Here is a 27,319-nt window from a genome sequence, read left to right as displayed (position 1 = left end):
TGTTCTTCATCTGATTAACAAGAATTTCATATTGCAACTTTAAAAGTAATACGGTAAAAAATAATAAAAATATTCTGTGTACATAAAGCTCATGAGCATTGGAATACTGGTATAGGACCAGTGATCAGGTAACAAGACCATTAAAGTGAAGAGACAAACTGGTCACAGATCAGAAATCCAACAATATTTTTACACACTTGGGCCCTGACCTTGAAACAGTGACCGTTGTAAAGCTAAACTCTTAACAGTGCAAAGAATTTTAGCAATAAAAATTTAAAAATCCTGACTCATTAATTCCACTAAAATCAGTACTCTTGTTTTTGACTAGAGAATGCCTCATGTTCAGTGACAGATTTGAGAATTGAATCAAATCTTGTCGAAATGTGTTGGTGAGCGTTCAAAAGAGGCAGGGTTTTTTGTTTGTTTTTTTTAGGTTGAGTAGTCAAGAGAAATGCAGAAAAAGTCCTCCTGAATAAAGCTTTCCTAAAGTAAAGTATAAAAGAAAATGAAAACCCTGAAGTGAGGCGTAGTGTATAAACACACACAAAAAAAAAAATGATAGGGGAAACCTGCAGTTTAACCTTTTCTCTACAAACAACACATATTGCTTGGTCAAAAACTTATGATGACTTGAGTATAAAAGTAAAGTGTATAGTACAATGCACATTATGAGCAAAGATCATTAAAAACTCTGCTGAAAATAAATGCATGAGATAATAATGTGGTGAGCCTAGCTCTTGGTATTCTGTTTTTAAAAAGCATCAAATCATTGAGCTGGAACATTTAAGAACATGTAAATGAAGTGCCTCTATTAAAAACATTTAAAAACTGACAAAATAATATAAAACAGATATTTGTTGCACACACTGGAACCAGAATATATCTGCCAGCTGAAATTTTTACATTAAATTTATAAGATTCTGACATGAATGAAACTTGGTCAAGCATGAATCTTCTTTGAATGTAACTTTCCTTCCTTGGTATGAAAAAAATGTACATTTGGAGAGAGTGCGGGCATTGCCCAAACTCCCAAATTCACAGTTAGCAATTAGATGTCAACATTGTTGGTACAGTGAGAATTGCACATATGGGGGAAGAAGAAAAGTCAGCACTACATAGTAATGACACACAGGGGACTCCAGGGGGTGCTATAGTCTAGGAAAAGCAGAAGAAGAAAACATATTGCACATGGTTCTAATCTTGGACCGCTCCCTCCCTCCTGTGTGTCTTTTTAAGCCGTCTCCAAAGTCCCAGCAGGTGCAATGAAGACGGATCTCCTGCTGATATAGTGAGCTCGGAACAATCAACCCTGCGTCCTTGCGCAGAGTTGTCCATAAGGGCTAGAGGAGTTCAGAGTGACAGCATAATAAAGAGGAGGGATAAAAACATGTCCACTGAGACAAGTCCACTGGTATTTTCGATGAACCAAAGTTACAGTTGCCCTCAGTAGATGTCGCAAGTGTCAATCGGTTGCAAACAAAAACTCTCCCACTGTCCAAATCGCCGCAGAACTGAGCGCCTGCCTAAGAGCTCAGCACAGAGGTTTAAGAGACAGAGGGGCGAAGGGAATCAACTGGAGTCATTATGTGCTACTACAGTGGATAGAGTAGTGGGCATCTGCATCGTGTGGTGTAGTAGTTACGACTCAGTTGTGTGCGTCTTGAAAAGGCATTTCAGAAGACATGGCCTTGTTGTAGAAACGGGCACCATTTTACTGTCCAGCACTTAAGGTTCTCAGTGGAGGAGAGCGCCGGTCCGGCACGGCTCGAGACAGTGGTGGTCTACTATGGTCTGTGAAACCTAAAAACACAAAACAAAAAAAGGACCGCTTCAAACATTTCATCAAATTTCATCACCTCAGGTAGAGACCCAGTGCACGTAAAGCAAATACGTGCAGCGCACGAATAGCTCCTGCTGTATATGAGGTGTTTTGATATTTGATATCGCGTGCAGATGACTGGATTGTGCACATTACCTGGTTAAATGGCGACTTGACTCATGCACTTCCATCTCATTGCTCTTGAAATCATTGAGTTCCTTTCGTATAGCTGCCTGCAGAGCACAAACAAGAAGGAAGATTGAGAGAAGCTGCAGAGGCTCAGTACACAAACTGCAGCCTCTAAGCCCTGACTCTAACTCCTTTTAGCATGCTTCATGCATCATTTACGCTTATCTCAAGGCCATGAATGATTCTGCTGAATTCTCCCCTCACGTCACAAGAGCCTTCAATTTCCTCCTCTTGAGACATCGAAAAGCCAGAACAATAATATAAAATCTGTTGCTGGTCTACTTGGGTATCCAGCTTGTGTTTTTAACCATAATGAATTCTTGATGCCATGGATTTACATGGATGACTCACACACAGTTTTTAGTTTCAACCCGATACAGTTCATAGAACATCTAAGCTTTGTTCCAAGTGTGTTCCAGTCCTTGGATAAAAAGCTCAAGGTAACATACACAACTTCAGTGCGAAAGAGAATCACAAATCATGGAAAACACTGGAAATAAAGTTAGCTGGGCTCCAGCTGTCTCAGTAGGGGACACTGTGGTGGTGTTAAGAAACACAGGCCTCACCTCATCTTCAACTTTTTTTTTTTTTTTTTTAAAAACATCTCTTTTCCAGGAAGGTTGTTGAGCAGAAAACAAAGCTGTTTCCCATTCATGTAATTCTACAAATTCACATCTGGGACAATGCCCAGTGAATCATGGCCTCTAAGTAGCAGCGCTGGAGCAGTGGAGGGCTGAGCGCCCTCCCCGAGGGCAAAATAACTGCAGAGATTCTCAAAGTGAGAATGAGTCAAAGTTCCAAGAAATAAAATGGTGTGCTGAGCCTTTTTCTAGTAACCTTATATCCCCTCTAAAATGTCATGTGTGACAGCAACCCAGCCGAGTGATGTTGTTGCTTTTGCTGTTCAGCATGACTCAAGCAGCCTTGGAAAGGATGTTCCTGTGACAGGAGAACAAACAACATTCAAATCCGTGCTAGACGTTAGAAACAGGAAAAAAATGTCTGCAGAGCAGAGCTGCGGCTGCGGGGTCCTGGGGCCCTGCTTGTCCAATTACTCTCTTATGTAAGGGGAGCTGTTGCGTAATGAAAACGCAGAGTCCCCGTGATCTTCACATGAGCGGTCCTCAGGTGTGATCTGGCATGTTCAGAGCTGTGCATCAACAAAGCAAAGAAGGCAGAATATATGATCTGCAAAAATCAAGAGCTCATTAAAAGACAGAAGCATGGACCGCTGGGCAGTGAGCAGCAGGACTGCTCCAGGGTGTTGACTCACAAAGGGGAACAAAACAGCTGAGGTGGAGCTTGCCGTAGCAAGAGAGGAGGAACACGTCCTCCTACAATTACTCTCCTGCGTTACGGGTTCGACATATGAGGCACGGAGGGGGGATGGGGAGTATAATTGTGTTTGAAGAAATTTGGAAGAAGGCAAGGAAGGATCTTGAGCATATCAAAAGATTATCTCAGTTGGACTGTAAGATTAGTGTAAGTGATACTGGCCTTGTCAGCTGCTGTGAGCCGGGTCCAGGGTTTATCTGCCCGCCTGTCGTAGTCCTGGGCATCAGACACCTCCACGTAGTCACTGAATCGGATGAGAATTTTGGCCTGTCTCAGCTCCTCTACAGTGGGCCTCTGGCTCAGCTGGAACAAGAGCAAAAAAAAAAAAGAAAGAATTGGACAACAGATAATTGGGTAAGTATTCCTAGCCACAGCGATGGTTAGCACCTTCTCAGATTTTGCATGAATTCATGTCCCTATAGAAACAAACAAAAAACAGACTCGCACACCCAGTATTTCTTCTTATGCAGCTACTTCAGAGGGTAGCTCAAGATCCATTTGTTTAGGGATTCAGGACATTTACTGAATCATTGCATCAAATTACTGTTTCCGGTCCTTCAAACCCTATTCAGTGTACTAGGTCTTTATTAACTCTAAACCATTAAGCATATCACTTCAACTCATCTTTTGCACAGCTAAATTCACAGGCAGGTGTCCCATAACCCATGTATATAGTTATGAAACATTCACTCATTACAACAATCTTAAAATGGGATACTCAATCTGTTCTAGACGATTCTCCATCAAAAACCAACTCAATACACCGACTGGTAATTTTAAATAAGTATATCATAAACCCATTTTAGAAGAGGGAAAAACCTTCATTTTCAATGGTGCCGAGGTACAGACGTACAATGAAGACACAGACAACTAAAATCAAATAAAGAAGAAGAATACATGGCTATATCAATTTAAAAAAAAAAAAAAAAAGGTAAAAGTAACAATGTTAAAAGTAAAAGTGTAGGAATGAGAAAAATACATAAATAAAACAGTATGAATTTTTTTTTTTTTTTTAAGTTTTATAAATAAGAGAACCGCTGATCCCTGCTCACTGATAGAGCTTTAAGGCCAGTTTTTTGGTATAGTAGACGATGGTGTGTCCCATAACTATCTCCAGTGATGGATCTTAATGCGGAGTGATACTGTATCTAAAGGGTTTGAGGGTGGAACTGGCCGCCCTCCCATAAATAACATCCCCGTACTCCAACAGAGTGAGAAAAAACGGCTTCAACAATCCTTTTTCTCGTAAATAAAGGAAAACAGGATTTCTTTCTAAAAACAAAGCCCAAGTTCAATCTCAGTTATGATAGAAGCATATCAATATGTATTTTAAAAGTAAGTTTTTCATCGATCCAAATGCCTAGATATTTATTGCACTCTCTATTATGGTGTTATGAACAGAACAAATTTAAAAACCGCCATAGTCAATATTTCTTGCATTCAAAAACAACAGTTTGTCTTTTACAGTTTAGGGCCAGTTTCCAGCTATGAGGGTGTTTTTGAAGGAGGTTAAATGATATTGCTATGATGATTTTTAAAACTCTCAAATGTCAGTATTTGCCTAAAAAAAAAAAAAAAAAAAAAAAAAAGTTGGGCTATCTGTCATGCTGTACATGTCTATATTTAGTCACGATAATACACATTGGTTACATACACGAGCAATGCCCTATGAATGTGTGGTAATGCAATATGCAGCACAAGCATTTTGTTGAAAACGTATTCAAAGAGGCATGTGATGCATATGATAGATTCCTTCAATAGCTGTGAGATTTTTGTTTTGAGCATGTCTGCAGGTGAGCAGAAAGTGTAATTCTTTAATTGAAAGTGATGGGAACATGCTCAACACCTCCCTATGGGGTCGGGGGATTTGGCAGCCAACATGCTGCAGGGCCAAGGTCAGCAAGGACACCCATGTCTCCTGGGGGAGACCTGAGAACTACAATACCAGGCCTGCAAGAGACTAATTTCTCTCCTCACCCCAGATGACTCACTGTCACAGCACTTGTTTATCCCGGCCAACAATTTACCCCCTCCGAGCGCTTTAAGATCAGGTGTGGGTTTGCACCTTTGGAGGTATTCTGGACTCACCTTTCGTGTTAGCCTTCGTTTTATCTCTCTCTTCTCCTCTATTTCCTCTTGTTCATTGCGAGCTGCAGAGAATGAAAGGATTAGTGTTAATACTGTGAGTACGGCCACATGCAAACAGCAGACTCTTTATGAAATAAACAGCGTGGAACAAACACGCTATTTCCATAGTATGGTTCATTAGATTCACACTAGACGTGAAGTTTCTGAAAGCTTAGAACTGTTTCCATCGTTGGCTTTTTAATACTATTAGGAAAGGGTATTAGGGGAGAATGATTGCTTTGTTCCTTTCAAGTTGTCCTAGGGCTATCTGGTCCATGTTTATGAAGAACTGAATGACCTATTTAAATACAAAAATAGATTTTCTAAGAGGAGGAAATGCTGATCAAATTAAGTTCTTGCGTTTCATCTCGCTAAAATTCATCGATGGGTTAAACTATATATTCCAAGCCAATTACAGAGACAAAAACCTCCAGCTCAGAGGATCGAGTTAAAATGAGAGACAAGAGTAAATATGAACCATACTGGGACATTTCTCAGGTTTGCAGAAGCGTCAGCAGTCATTTGTGCTCGTGCTGAACACATACTGTATCTATAGTACTACTCTCAGTTCTGGAGTCCGGTGCCTCTCTAGAAAAAACAAAGCCCCATTTGTTTAACCTTGGTACTGTATGCGTTTGAGTGATGGGGAGGACATGACTTGTCACTCATGAATTCTTAGACCTTGTGCTTTGCTCCTACACTCTGCCAATCATGCAGGAGCCTCTGGGAGAGCAAGAACTGCTGGTAAAACAGTCTTTGATGTGAGAGCCGCAGAGTCCCAGGCAACAGAACTGCTCCTCTCTGATACTGCATGTGTTTGAGCTATAAAACCAGTCTCTCTGGACATGAGTCCTCCGGGAGTCCTGCCTGCCTGCCTGCCTGCCTGCCTGCCTGCCTGCCTGCCTGCCTGCTTGCTTCACATGCAAAGGCAGATCAAGGAGGAATAAAGGGAGCGGTGTATGCTACTAGCTTTCACAAAAATAGACCTCTCGAATCACCAGGCTGCACTAAATGAAGCCTGCATGGACAAAAAGGCTGCCACAAATACGGACTCATGCTTCACTACAATGCCTCTCATGAAGCGCGACACAGTTTTGACATTTTTGTTAAACTGTTCACACTTAGCAGCTTAGAGATCATGCTAAATATACAAGTATAAAAACACTCACGTTTGAGGATGTTCCTCTGTTCTAGCTCCTCCGCTGTGGGCCTCTGACTCAAGCGCCTGGTGAGAAACATGCATCCATAGTCAGCACATAATCATAGGCAAGAGGTCAGCAAGGCAACAGAGAATTAATATGGGGGGAAAAAAGCTTAAGTTTCTAAAGCAAATCAACCGACTTTACACTAATCATATAATCATTAACTGTAAAAGAAAATCTGTGCAAACATTTCACTGGTTCTTCTCCTGTGATACACATAGTGACACAGTGATCAGAGAAAGCTTCTCAATTATTTTTTTTCTCCCACACATTTTGCCCAGTATTGGCTCCCTGCTTTGAAAAGCAGCTCCGAGCAAAAATTACCTTATTGGCATTTTGACTCGCGGCGTGAGAACCCTCAACGTACATTAACTCAATGCTTCCTCAGTTTAAAGGTTTGCATCTTATGCATGTGTGCACTCCCAAAACTCCAGTCAACCATGATCCATGATCTTCAAATGCCAACTGAAAGGTTTTAGCACTTGCACATCTGCTAAAATAAACCTACTGCACACATTTACACAGACAAAGACAGATGGAGGAGGACAGTTGGGCATTGTCCCAATCACATTTTTTCTTCAATGCGACTTCTTCTGAAGAGATACATTTTGGATAGATTATCTCCAATTTCCTCAATTTTTGAGTGGCTAAAATGACTAAGATACCCAAAGGCAATCTCTGAAAGGTCATTCGCGACTGGGGACTCCTATTATAGCACTGTGTCAGAACCCTGCAGCAGTAGACCTAACTGCAGACACTGGATCAATGTCTCAATCTCGTTAGATCTGACGACCGACTGAAACGGCTTCCACTGGTAAGCTCCTGTATGCAGAGTTCGATCGGTGCCCAGCCTGGTTTGTCTCATCTCATCATGCATCATTTCTTCTTCCAATCGAGGGTTACCGTGCAGGAAGGGTCGAGACACTGACTCTCAGGCTGGAGTTCTCTACCTAACCGCGTGGTCTGAGCATTACATAGGTATCATGTCAGCAAAAAAAAAAAAAAAAAAAAAAAAGCAGCTATTGTGAATAAACATTCAAAGACTAGTCAAAAGCATCCATTTGGATGCCCCTTCTCAAACAATTTCTTTAATAGCCAGGTTTGTTTAAGCAGTGTCAGCCTTGTTATGTGCTCGTTTGCAATGTGAAGACTAGAAGCATGAATTATTATTATGAAGATTATATAAAGGATTTACACAGGGTTTTATGAAGTTGCTAATATGAAGGGCAAATTTATTTAAAGCTGCACTAATATTTTTATATTAAGAATGGATAAAATGATTATGTTTAATGACTATGTTAAAGGGGTCACTGGTAGTGATATACTCGCACAGAATTATTCCCTGAGTCTGAGTCAGTGTTTAGAGGTTGTGCTTTAGGAGGTGCTGGTAGGCAGGTGTTTTTCCTTTGGCCCAGAGCCAAGCTAGCTTCTAGTCTTCATATTAAAGCAGATATGACAGTGGTATCAATCGCCTCATCTCACTCTCCGCAAGACGGTGAATAAGCAATACTGCATTTCCCAAAATGTCGAACTAGTCCGTACAGAGGCACAGACTACATAATACATGAAAATCCCCAAACAATAAGCCAAAGGAACAGCAACTTTCTCAAGGGTAAATGATGAAACCCTTAGAGTTAAAAAAAGAGTCTCCAGTGAATCAGTTCAATAGAGGCAAGTTGAGGTCAGTGTGTCGTAGAATAGCATTATCCTAATGAATCCTGATTGGCCTGGCATAAGTGACAACATTGCAGGACACAATGCTGTTGGCAAAAAGCATGAAATTAGGAATTGTGCACAGGATGACAACGTGCAAAAGGACACTGTGACTGAGCTTTTTGGGAACATGACAACTGAGCAGGCAGGCCTTCTGGGAACATGCTCTGTGTTCCAATCACAGAGGGGAGCAGTGACTCGTGTGCCAATGTCTCTAGATAATACGCCTTCCCTCCCTTGCAACCGCACAGTATTTCCCACATTTCATATCTTATTATACTATTCGGGGTTTCATTCCTACCCATACAGCTGGTGGGTTTTTTCCTCTTCAACACATCATTACATCCCCTTCCTTTGAAGAGGCAAGTCATGTTCAAAGAACAGTGAAATCAAATGAAGCCTGTGATCCGTTAGGGAAAAACATTATGTTGTTTGATCGGTTCAGTTACTAGAATTCACATTTATGATCTTAACATATGTACACAAATTCCTGCAATTTGTATGCACTTTCCCAGTGTAGGGGGTGTGTGTGTGTGTGTGTGTGTGTGTAAAATGCTGGTATGAAGTGGCTTGCTTGGTGCTGTTGTGCGGAGGAGTCGGGTGGAGATAGTTTGGCACATGCATCACCGTGGTGATTCAGTGAGCGAGGGAGGAAGTCAGGCAGGAGGAAGAAAGAGGAGAGAGAGAGAGAGAGAGAGAGAGAGAGAGAGAGTGAGCGAACAGAGAGAACACAAGAGAAGGAAAAAAGAGGGAGGGGGGGGATGATGCATCGCTGAAATTAGGTCAGCTCCATTTTCACAGCCTCATTCTAATGAGATAAAGCGTTTATCCTTATCGATGTTGAGAAGGAAAAACTGACAGGATATAAAGTGTTTCAATAGAAAAAAGGCTCACATTTGCATCAGCTTTGGACTACGTCACAGCTCTATCAGCCAGGATATTGGGCCATCGTCAGCCCAAAGTAAGACAAAATGCTCGATTTTGCCTGAGAAAAGTCAGTGCTGTTTCCAGGCAGCTGTTGTTGAGCTGGCTACAGCAGCATCAACCGGGTTTCCTGAAAATATTCGGCCCATAAATTGTGCACGGGTGTAAATATATTAGAGTTTAAAAATGCACGTGTTTCCGTGTCTCACCTTGTGAGTTTGGTGCCTATCTGCTGCCTAGACTCCAGTCTCTCCTCATCGGTCTGCATGGGCAGGATGTTTTTCTCCTCCAGCTCTCTTTTGGATGGACGGTTACTCAGCTTGATGGCCAGAGAGTCTTTTCTCAGCACCTTCTGAGCCAGAGTACCTAAACATGCATGCCATGGTCAAACATGAGATGAGCCGAAGACAGAAAGCACACACCTGGGGCCTATTTTAACAAAATGTTCTTTAACTGCTTCCTACAGCATCTCCCACATGTTTTAAATAGATTATACATTGACTCCTCTTATAATGTTGCCTTTTTTTGTTAATGTTATCTTTAATTCCTGGTTTGGACGCTTGGGAATGGCAAATAGTTTTCATCACTGACAGACATAGGTTATTTGGTATTGAATACTGCACTACCGTGAATATGGCGTAAAGTATGGTGGTTTTTAACTTTTGAATTTTTGCACACAACATCACATGTACACTTATGTATAGATTTGGAAAAAGTGAGTTTCCAAATCAAGTTTACTGCACTTCTAGGTGTTACTCATCTTTCCAATGCCCTTTAAGGTCATGATGTGGCATATTGAGTAATTCCATCTCACTCAAACATGCACCCATGTGAAAGCAAGGATACACAGTGCCAAAGCCACAGACTGCTCTGCACAGTGCAGCAGTCTGGCTAAGAGGCAGGGAGAGAATGGGTGACAGCATGATTCTGGATACACTTCTGTGAACCTAATTTTGGCCCGGCTTTGAAGGTCAGACTACATCTGAGCTCCAGGAGCCTTCAGGTGAAGCTAGCTTTGCTGTTGATCACAAATGTGTCATATCTGTAGAAATCAGCTATCCTCGCCACCAAAATAGACAAAGAGTAAAACAAAAGTAAAACAAAACAACTTAGCTTCTAAAGATGAAACAAATACTTATGTTTGACAATCCTGATCACATTGTTTAATCAAAATAATCTTTCAAAATAACTACACTTTCCATATCTTTTTCATTAGTCATACCTTAGACATTGATGGACAAATTTTAGTTCTCTTTTGATTCAGTGAAACGATCTTGGAACTGCCGCCACTCACTTGTAAATATGGAGTCGTCATCTTCGTCGTCGTCCTCGTCATCATCCACATCGTCGTCCTCGTCCTTGTACATGCTGGGCAGATCTTCATAGTCCGACTCGTTGGGCATGTTCTCCTTGTCATCCTCATAGTCGATAATCACAGATGGCACTTCTCTTCTGTCCAGAGGCACACACTGACCACCGCCATGCAAGGCAGAGCTAGTGGAGTGACAGCCAGATGTTGTTTTCTTGGTTCTGAACTAAATCTGAGTATTAATGTAGCAGATCATGCGTATGGCTATACCATTTGGCCTTGCTAAGAGGATGGGTTTGTCCACCCCAATGAGAGTGAAGGCAAAAATCCAGTTTACAAGGGAAACCTGATACTTCAAGTCTAGCTCTAAATCATCTTTTTACAGTCAGAAAACTTTATTTATGACGTGGCATTACTTGAACAATAACCTCACAATCTTTCTCAGTCCAGAAAAAGGAAGTGCTTTAAAACAATAAAGGGGGCTCTGGTACATAGTCTAATGATAGCTTAGTGGGTTTTTAAATCCAAGTATAAAGGGAGGGGAGATAAGAACACACACTACAGTTCTGTGCAGTCTTACACCAAGCCCTGCAGTCCTTGGAAATGCGCAGAGGAAAAGAGTGATGGGAATAAGCGTCACTTTCAGGAGCCATTTACATGCAAGTGTTAACCGGTGATATATATGATAGATTGATTAATCACAGTCTAGTTTGAGCTTCTTATGATGAGCCACTATTATATAACCATTTCAAGCTTTCAGACTAATTGTGAGCCATGTCAGGACCATTACTTCCTTATCCCTGGCCAAATGGCTCTGGTCAAAGAGAGATCCTAATGTAAGAGGTTACATAATGTCCAATCCGCTATTCTGTCCCTTTTCTCCAAACACGAAGAAGCGCAGCTCTTGTAAAGAGCAGCTGGTCATGTTATGTCAGGCCAACTGCTGGAGGGACGCCTACTCCATGCGCTTGTGCCCACACACACACACACACACACACACACACACACACATTTACTTCAAAATTAGGCCATGCTGCCCTGTGAGGCAGTGTGCCGATTTAGACCTGTAAACCGCCCCTACATGGCAGGACATGACATCAATAACACCAGGATAGATTTGAAAGTAGTGGACAAGCCGCCCCAAAAATAAAAGCTAATAAAGAGGAAAATCTATGCTAATTATAGTCCACTTTTTTCAGTAATTACTCAGATTAGTGCTGTTTTGGCAACAGCCAACAAGTCAGTATTAAATAGTTTAATTATATATATAGTTTTGTGACAGAAGATCCATCCGTGTAATATGTAAAACACATTCATATCATTCCAAAAAGTTTAGTCCTGCCATGATATTATGTGTGATGTACAGACAGAGATCCGTAATCCCTCAGTGACTCCACTGGAGGACAATCACATTTTATGACCTGAGCGCTGATGGCTACCAACCTTTCAAACCTCTGCATGGAGAGCGCCAGGGTTTTATTGAGCTCCTCGATGATGCGGCTGGGCGCGTGCAAGCTGCCGTACTGCAGCTGGAGCGGATGACCGTGGCTCTGGTGAAGAGTGGACAGACCGGCAAGTTGGGAGGGCAGTAGGGTGCCGTGATGGGATGGCATGCCCTGGGGAGGGGCGAGCTTTAGGGGGAGAGTGCTGAGAGGGTTGGGGGACGTTGAAGGGGAGGTGGAGGAGTCCAGCCCCCCTGGAGGCACACAAATCATCACTTTCTTGGGAGGCAGAGGTGGAGAGTGCTTTCCTCCAGGCATACAGGGCAACTTCATTGGCTGGCAAGAATCTAAAAAGGGTAACAGTATAACAGGACAGAAAGAGGGATTATTGAATATTTCTACCGGGATATATCACATCCAGTGAACTCTACTGTTGCAGACAGATAAACACAGCTCATGGACGATCAGACATGGCTCAGACGTCAGCGCAGAGTGGTGGGAATTAGGCCAGGGTAATGCCACCACCCTGTACTGACAGATTGACAATGACAGAGAGCCCAGCTGACCTAACCACAGGGGAATTTAATGAGACTACTATAATCCTGTGCACATGTGTGGCAATGCAGGTAGGGTTTAAAGCAAAAGTAGTAACGGTTTAGCTTAACAAAAGCAAAACAATTACTCATATGAGCGTTTTAGTTATATTGACAGCTCGAGGGTAGTGGAATAAATGCTAGAGTATGTGTATAGTAATTAATAGCGTACAATAAATAATACATAGTGGTTTGGAAAAAAAATAAAAAATTATCATAAAAACACCATAGTCTGAAGAGATCTGGGGTAACCTGCTACCGAGCATTAACTAGGGCAACTGACCTGTGCTATGGTTTGGGATCCTAGAGAAAGGCTTTGGAGGGAGAGCAGGAGGCTGCTTGTGGTAGAGCGGTGGCTTGACGGGGGTGTCCTGAAGGTCACCTGGGTAGGTGACAGATTTCTTGGTAGGCAGGACCATAGAGGACTTAACAGAGGGCTCCTGAGTGCAGATTCCACCATCCATCGAGGATCGGAATTCAACGGTTGCTGAAACAGAGGGAATAAACAAGTAATCCGACAAGCGTCAAAAATGTGTTTTACCGCTAAAGAAAGACTGTTCAAACCAAGTTCAAAAGAACTTGGGGTATTGAGTTTTGAGACATTGGGGGGGGGGGCAACCAGAAATCCTTTTATCAGCAAACCCCAGACCAAGAAACGGTGTCAGGCAAACAGTTTGACAGACATTTTGCTTTTTAAAACTTTACAGCACTGAGCCATTTTATGGTTTTTTGCATGGTCACATTTTAAAGCTAACAGTGCAGTTCACAGTGCTGCTCACATATTCCGACAAACAATGCATTCAATTGTGAGCTCACCCCCAATTCAAAAATTTCATCTTGACTAAACAGCCTTTTAAATACAAAACCACAAGAATGCTTACTCCTGTAAGTTTTTGGGAGCAGGAGTCTCTGGACTTTTTAATATTCAGAAAGTCTTAAAAGGGATTTTTTTCCTGTTTGTTCTGCTATTAACGGAAGATATTCAAGTCATAAATTGTTATTGTAACAAGCTGTCAAACACATCAACCTTCAAGGAATCCTATTTTGAAATATGAGATAGAGCTGATCTGTAACTTTGAGTCCAGTCATTTTGTTGGCAAACTATCCACCATTTCATTCTGAATGAGACTAGAGCCAGGGTTTGGCTGGTGTGCACCACAGGCACTCTCACCGGTTAAAGCTGACCAGAGTGACAAACGTGGATACCAGTTAAAGCCAATTACAATCCAGCAGCCAATCAGATAAAAGAATGGAAAAGGGCAATACATTTTTGCCATTATTAGATCTATTTTCTTTTTAATATATACATTTTTGCCCCCAGTGGACCTATTTCTATTTTGAGCTTGCCAGAGCAGGATCAGTTATGAATCTATTTATCAAGGTGATGTCAGTGCTGATAACATCACACAGCTTCCAGAGACATAGAAAATATTTGCTTTGAGAGCATAAAAATAACCACTGCTGATTGATCAAGCTGTGCACACAGGTTTTTTGGATTACTGAAACTAGGTTGTCATTAAGCAGGGGAATTGAGCACACTTGGGCTCATTAATATGCATTCTGAGAAGTGGCACAGTTATTGTGCAGAAATTGGAGAGGTAGTTATTCAGTTTGTTATTATATTCACTTTGGTTGGAAAGCACCTGCATGCTTGAAGTTTCACGCAGTTCTTTAAGCCAAAGACAAGCCCTTGCATTTTATATACTCTTATTATATTTGTACTTAAATTAAGTCAATTTGTGATAGATTTGTTTTTAGCTTTGACTTTTAACTTTTGATCATTGTCCACAAAACTTGATTTAATTAACAATAAAATGGGAAAAAGGACACATTTAATATTTGCTCTCTTCACATCTTGACTACATGAACTTCCTCAGCTTCACCAACTTGGTTTTGGATGTCCTGAGGCAGGGAGCACATTGCTGTCAGACTCCAGCATACTTTCTAGCTTTGAATATGGGACGTCTAGGGCACATCAAGTTAAGATCAAAGAGTTCATAAAATGCTACAGAATTTCTGTAATGAAAGATTATATCTCTAAATGCCCCGTGTCAAATCTTAAAGAGCACACTTCAGAGACTACTGATTAATGAGGAGATGACTAACTGAGGACCTTCAAATTTAGTGCACCGTGTCTACTCTTCTTGCAGTTTCTACTTACAACCGAGACGGTTTCCAGCCTAGTTAAATCCTACGGTAGCTGTATAACGTCACCTCACCTTTTTCAAAGATCTCCTTCAGCACTCCTCTCTTGATCAGCTCATCTCTGCTCTGTCGCACTGACATCTTCCTCTCCAACGCTGACGAGTAAAAGGAGAAAAAAAAAAAAATCTTGATATCCTTTTCATGTTTTAAGTGCTTATCCATCAACGTATCATACAGTCGTTTCTTTGTTTAATCTTGGTCGACCCACACACTAAATCAAAGAAACACATACAAATTCAAATGCATTACTAAAATCTGTGTGCAGAGCATCAGGAAAAATTGTTTTTTTCCCCAGATGCTCTAGTAACTTTCATTGGGCTTTTAAAGTTAGTTGTCAAAAACATATGCGCTCATTGATAAAACTAAAACATCCATCCAAACGTCACTGTATCTTCAGTATATTTTTGTCCTTGCTCATGGTGTATATGTGCACTGTTATAGCTTTTACTGCGTTTTCAGTTCTCTCTTTTATCAGACAAATCCCAGCACCTTCTCTTCTTGAGAGAACAGCAGTTTTAAATCCTGGATTTTGCTATAAACATAATGATGTGTCAAACTGTGGCTCCTCTTCAGTTCAGTTAAAGCTGAACCACGGGGCCTTGATTGAGAAGAGTTAAAGGATAAAGGAAATATTCCAGCAACACTTATAATAGCAATATATTATGCACAAGATTGCATGTCCCGCAGCTACTGCTTTCTTCTATTTTTAGGCTTCAAAAGCTGAGGCACTTAACATCTTCAATCAAAAGGCTGAACGACAGCAGTTAAAAATCACGTTAGTAATTTCAAAATCTACCCCTGCATAGAAACCAATCAAGAATGTGAAATGAGCAACAACACTTGAGCACACTGTGTAGGAATGTCCCTGCATTGGAGGGAGATCACAGATTGTGCCATGTGTGCTTTATATATGACCCAAGAGTCCTGTCCCAGCTTTATCAGAGGGCAATATGTTCAACGATTATACATCTTCAGTGTCGATTCATGAAAATAGGGACAACTTGACCTCTCTTTTCCTTGCCCTTAGTCAAAACACAGCTGATTCAAAACCAACTGCTGAGAGCTCAAAATTAAAAACCCAAACGAGAATCATACAAATGTCAGACGGACAGGCCTGCGGGGCAGAAATTTGGATACTCTGTCCTTCAGTGTTCCAAAATACCACAGCAGAGCAAGTTATCAAACAGTACACTACACTATGAGTTCCTCCAGGATACCAGATGTTCAATTTCACTCCATACCACCATTTTTTTTTTTTAAAGAACAAAAGAAGCCTGTTTGAAATCAGCTTACTAAAAAAAAAAACACTTAACATTAAAGAAAAAAAAAAAAAAAAAAAAAAAAGACTAAAATATCACCAATATGTCACACACACAGAATTATCTCCACTGGGGCCCTTGGAAGTGGTAAACTGAAGATAGTGTGAAACGAAAGGAAATTGTGGCATTTGTAGATGCTTCTTTGGATGCTAATGCCGGCAGCTCCATTAAAGAGTGATTATCCCCCAGAGGCAGCAAATTTAACATTAGGTCAACTATATTAAGCCAACAGTAAATAGCCTTATCAGGTATGACCCAGAGTCAACACAGAAGACTTTTCTGACAGAATGAAAACAGCCAGTTCACTAGATTATTTCCACAATTCCCCAATTATTACAAATTACGACTGTTCAGAAGATTAAGGGTTTTCTATTGACTGCTGGTTGTGCAGCACCTGGATAATGAGAAAAGTAAACCTTGAAGTACTCTGAAAATTTAATCAAAACTAGAAATCTTTGCACCTTGCCAGTTGATTTCCATAAAACTCCCATAGCCCTCTTTAATTGAAAAGCAACAACTGTGCTTTTGACTACTTGTGTCAATATCTGAGAATTTTTTTTTTTTTAATATCCTTTTTTGTAATGCACATAATCAAAACAGAAAAAGTACATGTCACAATGAGGTTAATGTTTTCAGTCTAAATTCTCATCTCTGTCTGATATAGATTATGAATGATAGTTAAATTTTTAAAACGGTGAGTGTGAAGGCACCCTGATAGCTCACCTAGTAATGCATGTACCATATATCAAGGCTGAGTCCTGACCCAGTGGCCTATGTTTAAATCAAGCCTGGGCCCTTAGCTGAATTTCATTTCATTTCATTTAGTGTTTATTTGAGAGGGACAGATGCAGTAAACACAGAATTAAACAAGTATGTTATCCCCTCTCCCTCCCCTGCCTTTCCTGTCTCTCTCTGCTATCTCTATCCAATAACACATAAAATGCCAAAAAAAAAATTAAAAAAAAAATTATAGGTCTCATATTTCTTTCTATTTCATCTATATTGCCACTTTTCATTAAAGCTAAATCGTTCAGTGAGACCAAAAATCTTTCATGAAGTGAACTTCAATCAGACTTTGACATACCTGTTATAGGTTGTTTGAAAAAAATTTTTAAAAAGTAAAAATTATTTGACAGTCTTGGTTGACAGACACAGTGTTACTCAAAATGACAAACACTTCTCTTTAAAACATCAGCACCAACTCTTTGCCAAAGTGGGGAAACCCAAGGGTACAGGTCAACGTTAGACTGGCAGTGCTGTAATATGTTCATGGATTATACTGCCGTTTCATCCAAAATGAAAAGTAATTACTCAAAGCTCCATGACATAACTGCCATTCCATGGGATGTGCACAGTTACGCAATACCATTAACTCAGAAGCCTCAATGAGGATGTGTCTTCAGATTTGACAGATGTTGTGTGCTCATAAAACAAAAGAAGAAGAAATTGGTAAAACTGAGGTGGACACAGAAGGTGGTGCAGTAGCCGAGCATCGAGTCAGGAGTTAAAATATTGGATGGTCTTGCAAAAAAGCATTTCGTTAAATATTTAATGAACACATTAACAGTGCAAGAAGTAGAATTCAGTGTTCATTTCACTAGGGAGGGCCTGTAAGGCCATACAGAGAGAAAAAAAAAAAAAAAAAAGCAATCTTTCATATCAGAGCATGAAAATCAGGTGCTGTCCTCTAAATCACCTTGAATAACAACCAAGTCCTATTTTGGGCAGCCTGTGTTAAGTCCACCATAGCCCAAGTGATGTCATGGTCCAACACTCCAGCCACTCAATCTGCACCAAGGTCAGAAGATGAGACACTCATCAGGGAGTATCAGCAGAGAGCATAATAAATCTAACAGGCATATCTAAGTATAGCATGTATTGATCTGAGAACACTACACTTAGTTTTTTTAGAGAGAATATATTCCATTGCCAAGTGACCCAGATAGTCAGAACACATCCTACCAACCCTGAGGCTGAGTAGCTCGAGTGGAGACTTTTACCGAGGCAATTCTCTCAGCCTGAGCCTCACAAAAACTGTATTAAAACTTTCATGGAGTCTTTCATCAATGACAAGCTCAAGTGTTAAGATTCACACATCAGAAGCTTTGATTTAGCTAAACGAGACCTTGACACATACCGTGGATACAACAGGTTTGTAATATGACATTTGCCTTCCTCTCCATACAATATATAAATCAATAGACAGGTAGGAACTCAGCAAATAGACATCAAGAAAAGTGCATTTAGACAACTGCTATTCCTAGGGATTTGCGCTAGCTAATTGGATTAAAAATAAAAACGAAGATAACATCAGAATACAACATGCATGTTCTTTTATTGAAACTCTGCCTAGTGAGATCTCTTCCTGATATGAGTGCGCTGTGATAATGTACTGAGCATGATAAGACATCCAACTGTCAGGCCCTCCCTCCTTCCTTCCTTCCTGAGGCGAAGAGTACAGTCCCCCAGAGCTGGCCTTCATCTGCTTAATATCACACAACATTCAAAATCCTCTACTGTGTTCAGTGTCCAATTATCTACGACAACAGCTGTATGCCCAGTGGCTGGCCTGCTCCCCACGGACACAGGAAACATAACCAACAGTACAGCACAACAGCCAACTGCAGAGACAAGAAGACAGTACACAGGGGCATTTAAGTCCAAGATCAGAGCAGTACATCAGGAATTTCACGGCTATACACTTAACATCAACTTTGTCTTTAATGAGATCAATGTAATTTGCTGGAGTACAGCACAATTTTCCCGTTTGCTTAAGCGACAGTTGGCCAAGTGACCAACAATAACTCCTGGAGATTTCAAAAAGAAGCTTAGCCAGATGACAAATTATCAACAGAAGTTAAGTATTGGTCATAGTATGTGGCAGCAGTTTTCTTATATCTTTTAAAATGAGGTCATCCAATCTCAAGCGCTGCCATCTTAGCGTTGACTAATTAAATGAGGGCAAATGCCCAACAGTATGTGCAATGTTCCATTTTAAAAACACAGATCAATAGTGGGGCTACAGGTCAACCTAAGTCCATGCTGTTTCCTGGATGAGATAAGCTGAATTTTGTTCCTCTAAACACAGCTTTCATCACAAAAAAAACCTAGTTGCAAGACAACTAAAAGTATGTAAATAAATACTCTGTACTATTGTTCTTGGAACATTATCATTACTCTGATAATGTACAAACATTTACAGAATGTCTTTCTCCATATGTTTCACAGAGTTTTGTTCATTGCTCTGATTTATTGTTAGGAAATTTTATCAAGCATGCCCTCTCAAAATCAAATTTTCACTTCACTTTGATGTTAGAGATTCATGCGTACCACTGGATTCAGGGCTAGTGTTGTTCAAACAGTGGAAAGAAATAGATAACCTGATACTTAGCAAGCCAACTTGATCATGTATACCAACACATATTACCTTGTATTTTGCAAATACTGGATATATTAGGTTAGAAAGGAAAATCATAATCAACTGGCACCCAAAAAACTTTCAATACACAGATGGTTTTAAAGTCTTAAAGATATGATGTGGATCATAAAAAATATGGTTTCATAATTTTTCGCTTAAATTGGCTTTGGGTGCACAATTGGCGTAAAAGAATCTAAATTATCTTTGAAGCAGCGTTAATCGGTTGTTTGGGTAATTGGCAGCAGACCTCCACAAAAAGATGATCATCATACTGTATTATAGAATTGTGGCCTTATAAAGCTAAAAGGGCTCATGTGAGCTAACAGTTGTCTATTTACACAATCAGGAGACTTTGTACATTAGCAATAATTTGGAGCTGTGTCTCTGTCCTCACATAAAAACCTCAATATTCAATCCCCATCTAGCTCCTTGTTGGTCTTCACCAACTTCTGAGGGAAAATTTTTTGGCTCTTAAAGCCTCCCTATGTTCACCAGGTAACTTTGTCTGCCGCTTCATGCTAAGCAGGTAAAATACAGTGAGGTTTTTTGGAGCTTTTTTGTTGAAAACCACTCCCTGTTGCAGCTGCAGAGGAGGTTGATAAGAGTGTTAAAAGTGAATCAAAACACTAAGGTGTGGGCCATAAAAGCAAAACAAGGAGCTCAAAGACACTAAAACGCTGAAGAGCTGGGGGGAACAGCAGAGTTTGGTGATAATTCTCTGTTGGTTTGTCACTATGAGCGAACCATTTCACACCACACATACTTGTACGTAGTCATTTGAATAACTGTTTATATAAAAATACTGATTAGTACAGCTTTAAATCTCCATAAAAGTGCTGCTGACTTGGCTGTGAAAGTTCAAAGTCCCTGAGCCACGTCATGTCATTTGAATTTACTGCGCTGGCCCATGCTTGTGTGACTTCTACTCTTTCACTGCCTGCTGCTCAAATATGGGCCATATTCTACTTATTTGGCTCTTTAAAAACTTCATGCTGAATTGGATGTAACAGTGTGTGCACATTTGTGTTGGCATCACTGCAGCTAAAGCGCCTGCTCAAGCTTTGGAGCTACTCACAATTACATTTACTCATTTAGACGGGTAGATGCTTTTATCCACAGCGACTTACAAGTGAGGGACAACACCAAAGGTTCAGCACAGAGGGAGACCTTGAAGTAAGTGCTAAGTACTAAATCTGTCCAATAAGACAAAGTGGAAGTAGATCAGGTAAAGATATGCACCAAAATTGCACAATAAGTGCTAGTTAGGCATGTTAGTGTGTTAGAGATGTTAGGAGAGGAGGTGCTCTTGGAATAGGAGTCTTCAAGAATTTCTTGAAGATAGAGGGACACTCCTGCTCAGATAACATTTGGTAGCTCGTTCCACCATCAGGGAACCAAAAACGAGAACAGTTTGGACTGTGATTGCCTTGTGATCAGGGACTGCAAAGCCGGAAAACGTCCCTTTGGGGACTCCAGTGGCAGAGAAGAAGCATAAGCCTGTATGACTGAGTTAAAATAGATGGGTGCAGACCCAGAAGTCAGTCTGTAGGCAAGCATTAGTGACTTGAATTTTATTCTAGCCGCCATGTGAACCAGTGGAGGTCAATGAGCAGCGGAGTGACATGTGCCCTTTTAGGCTGATCAAAAACAAAACACGGTATGGCCTGATTTTTCTTATGTTGTATAGTGTAAAGCAGCATGACCGGGAGACAGATGCAACATGATCAGAGAAGGATAACTGGTCATCAAACATGACACCCAGGTTTCTCACGGTGGTTTGGGTAAGAGACGAAGAGGCAATTTTGATGTTGATATTGTGATGGATAGATTGATTAGCCGGGATGATTAAAGAAATTCAGTTTTAGAGAGGTTTAGTTGAAGGTGGCATTCCTTCATCCATGAGTATATGTCTGAGAGACAAGCCGATATCTGCGCCGGGACCGTGGGGTCATCTGGTAGGAATGGTAAAGTTGGGTGTCGTCTGTGTAGCAATAATATGTGAAGCCATGGGAGCAGATAATTGGAATCAAGGGGGTGTTGTATAGTTTTAAGAGAAGGGGCCCCAGTACCAAGCCTTGGGGCACCCCTGCTGGGAGGGGATGGGATAAGGACGTATGTCCATGCCTTGACACATATAAGGAACGCCCAGCGAGATAGCATTCAAACCAAGAAAGCCCTTTGCCCAGATGCCCATATCGAAGAGGACAGACAGCAGGATGTGGTGGTTCACCGTGTCAAGCCTGCTGATAGGTCTAAGCAAGACAAGGGCTGAAGACTCAGCTGCAGCTCTCGCTGCCCTTAGGGCTTCTGTCACGAACAACAGAGCTGTTTCAGTGGAGCGGCCGGTCTTATTTGGATCAAAGAGGGCATTCTATGAGAGGAATTCTGAGACCTACTTGTGTGACTGCACATCACCGACAACTTGAGACAATGCAGAATTTCTACTTAAAGGCTGCTCCAGTGAGATATACTGATAGGTCATAATCCATGATCATGCTGCTGTCAAAATGGATTTTATAGCACAATAGTAGCAAAAGAATTTTTTGAAGACAGCAGCATTATGCATACAAAACAAGTGGATAACAAAGGCAATGAAGAGAGCTTTTTCACTCAGCTCCACTGTGCATTATAACCATTGTAACAGAAAAAAAAGGCCTTTTGTTGCTCAGCACTTGATTATTGTGCTTCACCACAACAGGGAGAAGCTGTTATCATTGGGCATACATGAATGTACCAATCAACAGACAAAATCTCCATGATTGTTTCATCAAGTATGCACTCTATTAAAATACAGTAAAACATAAAAAAGTCAATCATCTAAAGTTAAGAAATAGATTTCGTCAGCACTTGTGTGTGCAGGCTTAAGAGCCAGGAGGACCATGTTGGGGAAGAAATACAAACTAGAGTCAAACAGCAGTGTGGGACCAGTCAAAATCTAGGTGAAAGGTAGTATCAACCAAAGATTCAAATACATGTTTTTTGCTTGTGATAAGTGATGGAGATGACTAGACATCATATTAGTCCCTGTGATCGCATAAGAGACTGACAATATTAGCAGTAAGAAAGCAGTCACAGCAAACATGATCAAATTAGACAGAGACTGATTCATTCCGCAAATTCACACCAGGAAAATGCAAATTTAAAAATATTACTGAATCAGAACATCCTGTCCTGTTCAGACCGGATTCAGGTCTCTGTGAAATTGCTCATCCTCTACAAAAGCAAGAATTCCTCATCCAGAGAAGATGCAGTCTGACAATGTCCCTTCTCTGGTCCACCAGGCTGACAGCAGAATTCAGAATGTGTCAGCCAAGGAAAATAAATACAGCCACATCTGAAGAGAGCATGTCCTTCACTCGCCCCTGACAACACTGGGCTGTAGGATCAAAGGAACACTAAAGAGACCTCAAAACATGAAAGTCCAACGCTGCACTTTTGCTGAATCAATTTGCTGCATTTTCAAACACCCTGGAGACTAAAACTTAATACATTTTTCCTTTGACCAAAGGATATACACTGACTTTCTTTCATGACAACACAAGGTATGTACTTATAAGTACCATGGTTGTTTGTTATGCATGTGGCACCTGCATGTGTTTTTTTGTGCTCACATTAAAATATAATTATGAAAAAAATGTCATGTACCAGCAGAGGTCTGCTTGAACTTCTCGCTCTTCTTCTTCCTCCATTTCCACGGCTTCAGAAGACGTCCCAGAGATGCAAACTTGCTCCGACGACGGATGGGTGGAGTGTGGGTACCAGAGACCAAGGACTCAGAACGCATGGCGGCCAGCCTCTCTACTTCCTCAGCTGTAAGGAAAAAAGAAAAGAAAAAAAAAACGGTCTCGTTTAGGTGAAAATGCAGAGGAGGTGATATTCTGGTAATCATGCAGGAGAGCTAGCGGTGAATGCAGCAGACACTTTTGCTTACAAGTTTCCAAGCAGCAAGAATCTGTGCCAAGTGGCCTCCTGAATTCCCTAGTAACTGGATGGGGTTGGGAGAGGATAAACAAACCTGCATATCAGATAGCATTATGCAAGATACGCTCCGAGTACAGTTTGAGGCTGCATCACACCGAGTGGTTTGCATTGGCTTGCCAAAAAACACTAAACAGACTGATAAGCACCTCATTAAGGGGGAATCTTTCTACTTTTCATGAAATATTCACAAGGCCCAGCCTTTTAGACTTTTACATACCATTGGATATCAAAAGCAAAAAATGTTAAGCATTTTGTTCTAAGAAACTCTTACATGAAAAAGTGAATACATGATTTGTTTGAAATATACTGCAGTCCTAGGCTACAAACAGCCTGGGCACATACAAAACTCTTGCAAAAGGGGCCTATGTGATCAGAAAACAAAATCAAAAAGGTGTCAGCTCCAGGCGGATGATCATAAAAAAGGTATTCAAAACAGAAATGTCTGACTCAGACTCACTAGCTTTAAAACATCTCTTTTTTTAGTTAAAAAAAAACAAAACCAAAAAAAAAGTGTGAACAATGCTAGCAGCAAGCAGACTATAACATGCTTTTAGACATGGAACTCTACCCTGCTCTTTAGTCTCCTTACTTACTTACTGAACACTTTTAATAGGCATTTAAGTTACAGGACCTTACCAGTGTTTTAGATTTCTGAATGTATAGTATGTTGTATGCTGTATGAAAATTAAGTTGCCTGAGATGGGTAATCCATCATGTCTGCTTTTATCGCTTTTTTTTTTTTAAATGTGCAGACTTTTCAAATCACTCTGTACATGCATACATAACATAGCAACAATAACATAGTCTTGCATAGCCAGACAAAGATTTCTGGCCTTGTGTGACTAATGATAATAATAAGAGCAGACGACTTTTATTATGATGGTTAACCTCACTTACGCAGCTCTTAATACTGTCCTTTATGAATGGAAACCAATGGGCTTCCTAGCGGTTACAAGATACTTCACAAAATCTATGGACATGTGATTCACTAGATGGTTAAAATAAAATAAAATTAAAAAAAACTCAGATATGGTCCTTCAAATATAAAACACAAAACACTATGGAATAGAAAACAAGAAAAGCAACAGAAAAAAGGGCCACCCTGTAGTCTGAGTAACATTTCCTCGGTGCTGCAGTACCGAAGTGACCTCTAGTACAGCGTGTCGTGTCTGTTGTCTGTGTCACCGCATTGCTCCAGATCATCACCCTCGACATGCTGTCAGGGAATGCGCTGGTTACTTGGTTTTGAATAATTGCATCACATTCACGGTGTTTGCCAACATAGATATATCACATTACAGGTCAGTCACCTCCCCGGGGCCATGGGACAGCAGGATAAATAATGTGACAGTAATGCAGTGGGTATCAGTCCCACGGGCTATACTTGAATGCTCTGGTGCCTCAGAGCCAACCATTTTAGCAATCCTGCCACCACACAACTCTATAAATAGCTCTACAGTCAATGCTAATTGCATCCAGTAGAGATTCAAATTAGTTCATTAAAAAAAGGTCCAAAAGCTAGATAAAGACAGGAAGACAAAGAACCAAACCTAAGCTGAACAACATCAAACAGCCAATCCACAACGGCTCATACATACATCATACACATATCATACATTGTATGATAGAGAGAATGACGACAATGACACATTTTAGTAATGTCAATAAAAGAAATGCTTACAAACTGAAAAGCTTTCACAACATCAAACACTTCTTTGTAGGCTACAGATCATCTACGCATCACTGAAATATGTATTATATTGACCAAAGAAGCGTGTTTTTGAAAGTTATTCAGTCAAAGTGATTTTTGGTGCATTCTGTGAAGACTGACCCTCCCTACCCTCAGGGTGGGTGTGTGTGTGTAAGGGTGGAAAAGCCTGATGATCCCTAAAATACTGTGTTTAATACAGCCCATTTTTATTAATGGATTGATTGATTGATTGAGGGCAGAAAAACACTGAACCGGAACATCTACAATTTGAGGGCATCGTGTAATTCAATGCCATCTTGACAAATTCCTGGCAGAGCTCAATTTGCAAAGTAAAAAGGGAAAGAAAAAAAAAAAAAGCAGAAAAACCTCTGCCAGGTATCCGAACAGAGGGATGGAAAATGTTTTTCATGACACGAGGCACACGCTGTGGCGTCCCTATCCCACCTTCGTAGCGTTGCGCGTAACCCACATTCCCCACTACTGCGATACCAGCAAACTGATGTGACTGCTCTTAATTAAAAACACTTGTTTGCACACCAAGATGGCTGAGTGATGATGTAATGACACTGAACTGGAGAACTGGCTTTTCGTGCAAAAACAGCCCGCACAGTCCCGTGCCTTTCTGATGGCAATCTGCGGCCCAACCGGGCGAACGTAAGGGATACTTAAAAAAAAAAAAAAAACGTCCCACAAATTCACCAGCACGTCTCTGTGATGCTAACCAACATGCGGCGGTTCCGAGTCTGAGCCCAACCCTACGAGAAGTTCTGATCCAGCCCAGGGGGGGCAGGTTCCACCACAGCGACAGTGAATCGCTCTCGTTTTTTTTTTTTGTGCTCTCGATGCTACAACCTTTAACGCTCAAGATGCGTGTCGACCCCACTGGAAACGGTGGCGGCAGAACACCGTCACACAAGCAGACGGATCCGGCAGACGCAGAGCACATGCAATGAACGGGGCCGCCCGATCTGGTGGCCACACGCGCACAAGCGGCCGAGAGACACGGCCATCGCCGGGGAGCGAGCGAGCGCGTCCTGGATGGCAGTACCGCAGGGCTACTTGTGGGCGAAACCGCACAGGGCTCGGGCTTGAGCCTACTCACCGTCCTGCGTGTCGTTCCCGCGGCTGCAGTTGCTGCAAATGTGCTTAATCTCTTTCCCGATGTGACAGTGGATGGTAAAGGGCAGGTTGTTGTTGTTGTTGTGGTGGTGGTGGTGGTGGTGGTGCGGCGGATACTGGCCGTGCCCTTTCTTGCCGCCGAGGGACATGATTTTGACCAGGCTGAACGCCTTTTTCTTGGGTTTCTCCACCGCCACGGGCGTGTTTTCTCGGCAGCCCGTGGTAAGCCAAGCGCCGTGCATGATGGTGGGAGCGGGGTCCACCGTCGGGTAGTTGGCCGTCTTGAACATCGGGGACGCGGAAAACGGAGGAGCGTGTCGCCGCTGATTCAAGTCAAAGGGGCCATCATTTGAGTCCTACCTGACCTGCAGCGGCCGCTTCCATTGACACCCCCCCCCTCCTCCCCCAAATCGGCCGCTTCCCTCTGCTGTATTCCCAAATTCTTTACCTGAGATCCCAATATGTGCAGGCTACTCGGTTGCGCAACGCAAAAAGTCACTGCCGCTGAGAGAGAGAGAGAGAGAGAGAGAGAAAAAAAAGCCCTGCTGCCAAATCCAAGTGAGCTAATAATAAAACAGAGGGTGAGTAGTGAATGGCAGCGACTACCTCTCCCTCCCAGAGCTGTGGACTGCAGTCGGTTGTGGCTAATCCGCGATTAGTAGAGCTGAGCAGTGAGAGCCTGCGATTGGCTGCACGGTGCGCTCTTCTAATAGGCCAGTGTGGACGGAGGAAAAGTTGCTCATCTGATAACCACTCCAATAACTGTTTTTCCTTTAGCAGGTCACATTATATGCCAGACCCTCTCTGTAGTTACAAACAGCCGTAGCAGCAGCAACAAGGCAATGCTACTACAACCACCTCTGGGTAAATATTCAAATTTCAACATAAGGATATTGTTTGCAAAAAACCAGGG

General features: G+C 41.5%; 1 protein-coding gene and 1 long non-coding RNA gene across 4 annotated transcripts; one reads left to right on the top strand and one right to left on the bottom strand.

The window, feature by feature from the left end:
* Positions 1–386: 386 nt before the first annotated feature.
* On the bottom strand, positions 387–27,080 carry LOC120798891 (phosphatase and actin regulator 1-like). Of its 3 annotated transcripts, none has more exons than XM_040143685.1 (12): positions 27,013–27,080; positions 23,241–23,405; positions 14,873–14,953; positions 12,937–13,140; positions 12,062–12,407; positions 10,604–10,803; positions 9,519–9,675; positions 6,640–6,695; positions 5,432–5,493; positions 3,506–3,646; positions 1,976–2,052; positions 387–1,800 (listed from the first exon to the last, which is right to left on the bottom strand). In XM_040143685.1, exons 2-12 carry the CDS (start codon positions 23,377–23,379, stop codon positions 1,785–1,787), a joined length of 1,479 nt encoding a protein of 492 aa, XP_039999619.1. In that variant the 5' UTR covers positions 23,380–23,405; positions 27,013–27,080; the 3' UTR covers positions 387–1,784. The 3 variants fall into 3 exon arrangements, with proteins under 3 accessions (XP_039999619.1, XP_039999617.1, XP_039999618.1); XM_040143683.1 differs by having other exon boundaries at positions 26,390–27,069; XM_040143684.1 differs by having other exon boundaries at positions 26,855–27,069.
* LOC120798893 lies at positions 20,550–24,070 on the top strand. The gene is made up of 2 exons (XR_005708757.1): positions 20,550–20,768; positions 23,299–24,070. It is a non-coding gene; the product is annotated as an uncharacterized LOC120798893 (long non-coding RNA).
* Positions 27,081–27,319: the final 239 nt, after the last annotated feature.

This window comes from Xiphias gladius, chromosome 14, assembly GCF_016859285.1.
Source record: "Xiphias gladius isolate SHS-SW01 ecotype Sanya breed wild chromosome 14, ASM1685928v1, whole genome shotgun sequence".
Classification (NCBI taxonomy): domain Eukaryota; kingdom Metazoa; phylum Chordata; class Actinopteri; order Istiophoriformes; family Xiphiidae; genus Xiphias; species Xiphias gladius.
This window is presented reverse-complemented; position numbering and strand designations above follow the sequence as displayed.

What these genes read in the sequence shown, in the direction of transcription:
- LOC120798891 (XM_040143683.1), bottom strand. Translation starts at nt 26,696, where the DNA reads ATGTTCAAGACGGCCAACTACCCGACGGTGGACCCCGCTCCCACCATC. An exon ending in GTTCAAGCAGACCTCTGCTG is followed by an intron (nt 14,954 to 23,240) that starts GTACATGACATT and finishes TTTACTCGTCAG; the next exon opens with CGTTGGAGAGGAAGATGTCA. An exon ending in AACGAAGGCTAACACGAAAG is followed by an intron (nt 3,647 to 5,431) that starts GTGAGTCCAGAA and finishes CTCTTGTTCCAG; the next exon opens with CTGAGCCAGAGGCCCACTGT.